The following is a 9712-nucleotide window of genomic DNA, read 5'->3' as shown; positions in this document are numbered from 1 at the left end:
TAGAACTGAACAAGAACTGAACTAGAACTGAACTAGAACTGAACTAGAACTGAACTAGAACTGAACTAGAACTGAACTTGAACTGAACTAGAACTGAACTAGAACTGAGGTAAGATTGAGCTAATGTCCTTTATACTAATTTTTGGTTGCAGGTTTAGCTTAATATTATTTAAACAAAATAAACAAATTAAATTTAATTAATAAATAAAGTTAATTAACATATAATATATATTGAACTTTTCCAATATGAATTTTCCTTATATTTATAAAATAAATTAAATATTTAATTGCTGCATTTTTGTCGATTCCAAGTATTTTATTTATTTTTAGCTTGTTAGCTTATGGTCAGGGTTAGAATTGTTGTTTTTCGTGTTTATTTTACTTTTTAGTTTAAATATGAACTTTGTGGTTTGTGGTGTTTGGCATTTATATATCAAGGAAACTTTTTTTTTGAAAAATAAAAAAGCTAAATATAGTGTTAATATATCTAACACCTTATTAGATTTTTTATATTAAAATAAACATGAAAAATAAAAAAATAATATTAATATTTTTTAATTATAAATTATAATTTTTAAACTAAAACATAATAAATGCAAAATTTTAAATGTCAGCCTGCTATGTCTATAGCTATCTATAGTTACGGCAATATTTTTAATTTCTTTTATTTCAGAAATAAAAGTAAATTTTCTAGTTGACACAATTATTTATTCCTATTTTACATTTATAATACATTTTCTCTAATTAACTAATAAATTATAATCCGTCAAAACTGTCTACAAGTTCTCACAAGTCACTCGCATGTGTTTTTGAATAAAAAAAAAGTTCTAAAACTTTTACTTATAGATTTATTATTATTTTGTTCTTGTTTCACTCTCAACTTGGACATGTGGAGCGAATATAAATGCATTTCGTATTTTTTTGTTCTAATTTTATTTTAATTTAAGTTGTAATTCATTTAAACATTTAGCATAAAGTTTTTTTTTTATGGGAACAAACACAACCTGCAAAATCTGAATGAAAAAATACATTAATACGAATGGACTTTGATTGATTGCAAAACTAGAGAAGTGGAAAAAAGTTTTCTACTCATTCATACTAGATGTTCGCTCGCATCCGTAACCATGACTAATGTAGAGCTTTTTATAATTTGCAGCAAATTTTTTTTATAAGTTATTGTATACAGGAAAGGAAAGGGGTCATAAGTAGAAGTTTGTTTAAAAAAAGTAATTTGTTCTTCAATCTATAAACTTTATGTGCAACAATTAAGAAAGAACTATTGGAAACAGAGTACGTTTATTTTACACTTTAACTGGTAAATTTAATCTTTATGTGTGACCTTTAATTTGTTTACTTTCTAGAAATTCTACATAAGTAATCCTTATATCAAAATAACCACAAATGTTCGTTCTTTTTATCATGGCCAATCCCTGTAAGTTTGCTTCATTAAAACAAAGTAGTTGTATAAAATGCATTAACAAGGAACAACCATTTTATAAACTTTTTTCATTAAAGCTACAATGAAATTAAACAAACCGCCTTTATGTTTGTATCTATTTAAGTTTTTTTTTCATCCTTCATGTTGTTTTTAGGTTTATATACCGACTTGCTATGTTGCGGTTGGCGATAAAGAGAAAACGAAGAGTGAAAGCACAATTTTGTCAAGAATTTATAAAAAAATGGAAAAACACATACATTCAAGGGTTTCCCTTGAGACAAAATAACAAAATATTTTTATACTGTAATATTAGTTAAAAAATTTCGTTTTCAAGTTTTTCGTTTTGCGCAACTAGAATAAATTAATTATAAATTAAACTTATATTTAAGTAACATCCTTAAAAGATTTTTTTTCGAAAATTTGGTGTGGCCTAAATTTTTTCAAACATAGTTAAGTATGTATTTTAAGAAATAATTTAAATTCCTCAGATGAAAATAAAAACCCGCATTTATTTTAAAAAATACTTCTTAAACGACAAAAACACACAAATTTTTGCTTGCAGCTCACCTATTCATTGGCATTAATGGTTTGGATCTACAAGGACCGGTGTTTCTTCACGAACCCGCACATCGTGTTGAATTCTCAAATAACTCAGGTGGACTTATTGAATGTTCAGGACACGGTAGTCCGCCACCAGAGGTGAGTTAAAGAAATTCTTTGTAAAAATGAATAAGAACAAAAATAAAACGAACGAGAACTAAACTAAAATAAATTTAGAATAGAACAGAATCAAAACTATAAAAGAACTGAAGAAAACAGACCTAGAGCAGAACCAGAACAAGAACAGAACTGGAACAGAATTAGAACATAACTAGAACAGAACTGGAACATAACTAGAACATAACTAGAACATAACTAGAACAGAACTAGAACAGAACTAGAACAGAACTAGAACAGAACTAGAACAGAACTAGAACAGAACTAGAACAGAACTAGAACAGAACTAGAACAGAACTAGAACAGAACTAGAACAGAACTAGAACAGAACTAGAACAGAACTAGAACAGAACTAGAACAGAACTAGAACAGAACTAGAACAGAACTAGAACAGAACTAGAACAGAACTAGAACAGAACTAGAACAGAACTAGAACAGAACTAGAACAGAACTAGAACAGAACTAGAACAGAAATTAGCTTAAATTGAAAAAACACTTTTACAATTCCTAAAAATTTTAAAGAATTTTTATCAAAAATTAATTATTTTCATTTTTAAATGTAATATTTCTAAGTATGTGTTCATTCATAAATGGAAACCAGAACCACAAAAAATAATAAATTTATAAGAGAATATTAAATTTAATTATGTTAAGAAAATTAATAAGCATTTAGAAAATTAAAAACAAAACATTTTTCACCATTAATTTTCAACAAGAAAATGTCACTTATTAAGGACATTTTAATAAAGATTTTTCCATCATTTAAAATTTTTAATTAAATAAAATAAATGAGTTTTTTCCCTAAACATTTTAATTGTCTCGTTTACGTGGCTTAGGGATAAGAATTTTTGTTTTGTCATTTTCGCTTATTTTAAGACATTAATATGTTAGATTTCATTTAGGAAATAATTCCCATACATATTTTTTCTCTCTCTCTTTTTAAGGTCGAATGGACTCCCATACCACCACAACAGGACATGGTGGTACAAACATCCAATGGCAGCTTAATGTTTTATCCGTTTACAGCTGAAAAATTTCGCCATGAAGTTCATTCGAGTGTTTATAGGTATGATGAACATTTTTTATTCATACTTTTTGTATATTTTTTTAATATTTTTTGTTTTTAATAAAATAAAAGAAATATTATTAAAAATCTGAAATATTTTTTATTATTTTCAGATGTAAATTGAGAAATCTTGTCGGCACGGTATTAAGTCGTGAGGTTCATGTTAAAGGCGGTAAGTTAGATACATTAATTTTAATATTTTTTATTTAAACTATTTACTTCTTAAAATTTTGACTTCCTTTTAATGTTCAGCAATTTAGTTTTTATTTTAGTGTTGAAATTATAATATTCTGTAGTTTTTTACTCAAATGGCATGTTATTAAACAATTTGCCTTAAAATTTGAACAGATTGATCATTTTTTTTTATTTTTTGACTACCACAACAAATTGCCAGTGATAAAAAAACATAAAAATAATAAACTTAAGAAATCTCTGCCACAAAATCTTAAGAAGAACACACAAAATCACTGAGACGTTAAATCATGTTGGTCATGTCTTTTATTAATGTTGAAAGAAAAATAAACTAACATAAACACACATACACTTACTTGCGCGTATATACATATATACACACACATAAATTACTTGTAGTAGTAGATGACAAGACAACAACATCAATTCAGGACACATTAAAGTCTTAAAAAATAAAAGAAAAACAAGACAATAATGATGGTTATCAAGGAGAGAAAAACAACAAATGCTCACTGACTCACACTCACTAACAAAGAAACGAACACATAATATTAATGTTAACAAGTAGCAGAATTTTTCAGTCGGCTTTAATGAATTTCGTTGTGTACTACATCTTTATATATGTAGCTTTTTTGACAGTTATTATTATTATATTATTTGATCCGCTTTTTAACGGCGAATTTTGATTACAAGGAATTATTCTTTTAAAAATCAATATAAACAAATTTAATTTGTCTTCAGATTAATACAAAAAAAATTTGTTTATAAACAAACACTCTCTTTTCATTTAATGCATTTTTTATTAAAAAGTTGGAAAACGTTTTTGGAAAATTTTGTCTTATATAGTACTGAACAGAACCCCTTAGAGTATACTTAATATTCCTTACAAACCATAACAATAACCTTCATACGTCACCTGGTCAGGCCGCACTGAATAGCACTGAACTAGAACTGAACTAGAACTGAACTAGAACTGAACTAGAACTGAACTAGAACTGAACTAGAACTGAACTAGAACTGAACTAGAATTGAACTAGAACTGAACTAGAACTGAACTAGAACTGAACTAGAACTGAACTAGAACTGAACTAGAACTGAACTAGAACAGAATTAGAACTGAACTAGAACTGAACTAGAACTGACCTAGAAATGAACTAGACCTTAATTGATTTATGGAAAAATTCATCCAATACTCCTTATTTGTTACCAGAACTAAATAACGTATACTTAATAATTTCTTGCAAATGTTTTTAATAACACTCATACGTAATCAGACCGCAAGTCGTTTTTGTGTTATACAAAGGATAGGTATAGATAAATATGTATAAAAAATTTTAAAAATGTGGAACATATTCTTCAAGTTTTGTAATTTCGTAGCATTTTATATTAACTGAAAAATTATTCATATTCACCTTGCGATTAATATTTATGTATATCATTATAATTTCTTTTCTAAATAAAGTTAAATGTACAAAAAATTTCTAAAATTTTACAAAACATGCAACAAAACAATAAAACTCAAAACAACTTTATTACACGTCGGAGGACATTAAAAGTTGTCACAACAAAAGTTTTGTTGTGTGTTCTGATCATCATGTGGCACCACCCGTAAAGTGCATTATAAGGTTTACAATTACAATACAACAACAGCAAGAGATAAATGTGTAATCAGCACAACGAAAAGAGAAATTATATAGAAACAAAATGTGCAACCAGGTTGATATGGTAACTAGATTAAAATGTAAAACTTGTTCTAAAAATAAAAAAAAATTCAAACTAAATAAAGTTAGAAAAAGCTAATTTTAAGGGAACTAAATGTACAGATGTGACATAAAGTGGACAAAGTTTATGTTTTTATTTTTTATTTTTAGAATTAAAACGGAAATTCCTTTTTGTAGATAATGTAGAGATTAACTTTAATTATATTATAGTCAGCGCATTTAAATGTTTACTGTTTGTATTTTAGTTTAAATTCAAGTAAATAGTATGTTTTTATATTTGAGAGATAGCTTAACATTTTTTCATATTACAGGCAACTTCCGGTATAACAAATGATATAATGTCAAGCCCTTTAGCTACATTGAAAAATTAATTTTATCGAAATTATTCATATATATACCCTACAGGTATAATGTGCATTTGCCCCTGTACAATAGTATAGGGAAAATTTTGAATCAAATATCCCAAAAATTGGTTTAGCTGTCTGTCTGTATGTCTGCCTATTTAGAACTACTGTTTGATTCGTTTAAGCTTAATAGTCTTTAACCTTGTCCGTACGCTCCTGAGCCCAAATTTCGATCTATGGATCTGGATCTATTTGAAAGTGGTTGAAAAACAACTTAAAAATTAACTGTTCGTTATGTCGGATTGCCAATAAAGTAAGATTTGTTATACCGTGGTTTGCCTGTATTTACACAGTAACTATATAAATAAAAACCAAAACTCTAAAAATAAAATACAGATGTAAAACCGATGCTAAATTTCTATAACTTTTCAAATTTAAGTTTTTAGTTTTTGTGTTTGAATAAGTTTTTTTTACACAAACAAATATTTGATAACAGTTACAGCAACTTAGTATTATGCAAATAATAAGTTCAACTTTATATATATTTATATATTCTTTGAAATTCTTTTTATAAAAATGTAATTCTTTTTTTTTCAAAAAATAAATTTTAAACAGATTTCTAATTAAAATTAAGTAATTTTCGAAATTTTTTATAAAAAAGCACAATAAAGTATCAAAATATGCCTTTTTATAGGTTCACACTTACACCACGTAGAGCCCAGAGTCAACTCATGTTCTAGGTTCAAGTTTGTAAAAAAAACTCAAAAACTACACTTTGAAAAACAAATAAAGTACCAATATGTCCCTTTTTATAGGTACTCCTTCAGAAAACTGACATTCCCCCGGGGCATATTTATTTGATGAACAACCCGCACCTTGGTGTATTGCAATACCGGGGTAAAGAGGTGCTACCAGTACCTTTAGTCTACTGGGACTATAAACTGATGATGTTGCTTCATGATTTCCTTACTCCACGTATAGCTCGGAGTTAACTCATGTTCCAGGTTCAAGATTATAAAAAACTTAAAAACTATATATTTAAGAACAAATAAAGTACCAAAATGTCCCTTTTTATTGGTACGCCTTCAGAAAACTGATTTCAACATATATACGGACATTTCCCCCTTGGCATATTTCCTTGAGGGAATGACCTTTACCTTGGTGTATTGCAATACCGGGGTAAGGAGGTGCTACCAGTAACTCAAGTCTACTGGGCCTATAAACTGATGATGTTGCTTCACTCCCTGAACTTTCCTTGGAATGATTTAACGTGACGTCGACAAAAGATCTACATAATCTTAAACTTCGGGTGGACAGTTATCCGCATGACTTGTCCTGGCTGGTCAGTTGGTTAAGGTTCCGACGGGATCCACGTAGTGGCTATGGTTCTCGCGAAGTGAATGATTAGTTAAAGTATTGATACACTAAAATAATAATATTTGGTGGAACCACAAGTCAAGACTATTAAAATTGAAATGATAATGCAATGATTGGGTATGTGCTGGAGTGATATGTACTATAGTATACTTGTATCTGATGGAGTTGCATTTGTTGAGATGTCGGGAGAACGGAAGTAGTGATGGTTGAAGTATTAGTGGAGCCTTCACAACAATGTAATAATTTAATCTTTAATTTATTGGCGAATTTCCTTTATGATTGAGTAAACATGCTCAACTTATCACAGCAGATCCTTGTGTTTCTCGAACCACTAATTACGTCCCGTAGATGCTTTTGCCGAATCAACAGAATCCAGTTGAGCGACTTTATATGATGAGAATGTTTGTTGGGACATGACATTAGCCAACCCAACATCAGGGTGTTTTCACCTGATGTTGGGTACCCCTTTTTAATGTAATTGCCTTTCCATTTGTCGCGGTTAAATTGAGCTTGACTCATGACACCTGTGATTCCCCAATTTAGCTACTATGACAAGGAATTGGATAGCTCAAATTCTTGAGCGAAGTGCACGTATACTGGTCCGGAAATTACTTATAAGTAAATTGATTTCTGCGTAAAAAAGCACAGTAGGACGATGGTGAGTCATCACAGAAGCTCATCCTGTAATTGAAAAAGACCATCGGGCTAAGCAAAGTCCACTTAACCTAGACCGGAAATTCCATAAAAGTAACTTGATTGCTGCATATAAAAGCACAATGGGACGTTGAGTTATAACAAAAGCTCATCCAGTGATTGAAAAAGACCACCGTGAAACAAGCCAACATGGCAGGTGTTCTCGTAAAGCACTTCGACATTCGTATACAAGGACAGACAGATGATCAAACAGACATTGCAAAATTACAAAAAAATTTTCTATAAAAAATAAAATTTCGAAAATTTTTTATAAAAAAAATTTATGAATTTAAATGAAAAAATAATTGAGATTTTTCTTCAAAAAAGAGAAAATTTTCAAAAAATTTCTTTAAAGAATAGGAAAATAAAAAAAAAAAATTATCAAAACTTTTTTTTAAATTCTCTCAAAACTCTTTTGTAAAGTTTGTAAAGATTTTTACAAAATAAATTAAAGCATGTTTTAAGTATTACCTCTAAAAAGACAAATGTAATCAAGTATAATTTAATGGAGAAAAGTTCTTAACTTTATATCACCACCACTTAAAAATAAAAAAACTTTTCCTGTAACTTTATTTTAAATTCATTTAATATCCTTTACTTATATCGTAACATGACCCTCACTCACTCTATATCCACTTTTTCTCCACCTACCCATTAACTTTAACCCATTAACATGTTAAGAGTTTAACAAAAACAAAGTTGTCACAAATCCTTTGACAACAATAACTTTTTTTTGTTTTACTGTACAGATGTTTTGTTGTTTAATAATCTTGATATATAATTTTATCTCTGTTTCTATTTTTACATTAAACAACAAAAATACACATTTACAATGAAATTGCTAAAAATATGCATAAAAAGTTAAAAACTTTTTTTGTGTGCTTTTTTATTTATTTTTAATAGTTTTTTGTTTTTGACAAGTTCTTTTTTTGTTGTAACAACTTAAATTTATCTTTAATAGAAAACTTTTTTTTAATAAAATTTAATGTTATAATATTAATGGAAGAGTTATAACAGAAAAAAAAACATATAATTTGTGATTTTAAATATAAAATAACTCGCCCACATGTTTAATTGCAACTTATTTCAATTTATTTCATGTTACTCTAACCATACAAAAACTAAATCTTGAACAAAAACAAAACGAAATTGTTCCTTAAATTAGCTTTTTATTTAAATTCCTATTAAAAACTTTTATTGTTAACTAATCCTTTAGGGAACATTACATTTTTTTAAGAAAATGTTATATTATTTATTTTGTATTAAAAAAATTTTAAATTTTTATATTTTTCATTCGAAACTTATTATGGTTCCTTTTTATAGCTCCTTTTTAAATATAAGATGTTTATAAAAGAAACCTTTTTTAATTTAAAAAAATTCTCAATTAAAAAGTTTAACAATACATTTTCATTTATTTTGTTGTATTTTTTTCCTCCATTTATTTTCTTGCCCTGGATTATTTTTCGTTGTCATATATTTTGAATGTATGTGTTTATAATGTTCCTCCATTTTTAATACACTCTTCTTAACTTTTTTGTATTTTATTTTTTTTATAAACACTTTTTGGCTTTAACAATTTTTAGACTGTTTTCTATACATTTTATATATATATTTTTTTTGGCTAAAATAAGACAACAACTGTTTTAACGGAGCGAACTCAAAATTGAAGACAAACACAAGCGAACAAACTAGCAAGAAAAAAAGTTTTAACTTAAATTACTTTTTGTCCCTCTTAATTAATTATAAAAGAGGGGAGAAGAAAGCAGATAGGAACCTCTAGATAAATGTTTGTAATATAGAAATGATTTTTTAAGGTTACTAATTGTGGGAGTTCAAATGAAAATAGATATTTATTATTAATGAAATTTAAAAAAAAAAAACTTATTTAGTCTAAAGTATAGTTCATAGCCTATACTATAGCCTTGTATATAGCCTACACTATAGTCTTGTATATAACCTAATCTATAGTCCCGTCTATAGCCTAGTCTATAGTCTATAATAAGGTCTTGTCTATAGTCTAGTTCACAGCCAAGTCTAGTCTAAAGTCTAGCATATGGTCCAGTCTATTGTCTAGTCTATAGTCTAGTCTACAGTCTAGTCTATTGTCTAGTCTATTGTCTAGCCTATAGTCTAATCTATAGTCTAATCTATAGTCTAATCTATA

General features: G+C 27.8%; 1 protein-coding gene across 1 annotated transcript; it reads left to right on the top strand.

Annotated features, from left to right (window-relative positions):
• The first annotated feature begins 1419 nt into the window (after positions 1 to 1419).
• LOC124420245 (Down syndrome cell adhesion molecule-like protein Dscam2) lies at positions 1420 to 3982 on the top strand. Its single transcript, XM_046952487.1, has 4 exons — positions 1420 to 1432; positions 2001 to 2137; positions 3100 to 3221; positions 3335 to 3982. Exons 1-4 carry the CDS (start codon positions 1420 to 1422, stop codon positions 3429 to 3431), a joined length of 369 nt encoding a protein of 122 aa, XP_046808443.1. The 3' UTR covers positions 3432 to 3982.
• The last annotated feature ends 5730 nt before the right edge of the window (positions 3983 to 9712 follow it).

The sequence above is a fragment of the Lucilia cuprina genome, chromosome 5 (genome assembly GCF_022045245.1).
Source record: "Lucilia cuprina isolate Lc7/37 chromosome 5, ASM2204524v1, whole genome shotgun sequence".
NCBI classification, from domain to species: Eukaryota; Metazoa; Arthropoda; class Insecta; order Diptera; family Calliphoridae; genus Lucilia; species Lucilia cuprina.
The sequence above is the reverse complement of the archived record's forward strand: the minus strand, read 5'-3'. Positions and strand labels throughout refer to the sequence as shown.

What these genes read in the sequence shown, in the direction of transcription:
- LOC124420245 (XM_046952487.1), top strand. An exon ending in ACGGTAGTCCGCCACCAGAG is followed by an intron (nt 2,138 to 3,099) that starts GTGAGTTAAAGA and finishes TCTCTTTTTAAG; the next exon opens with GTCGAATGGACTCCCATACC. An exon ending in GTTCATTCGAGTGTTTATAG is followed by an intron (nt 3,222 to 3,334) that starts GTATGATGAACA and finishes TATTATTTTCAG; the next exon opens with ATGTAAATTGAGAAATCTTG.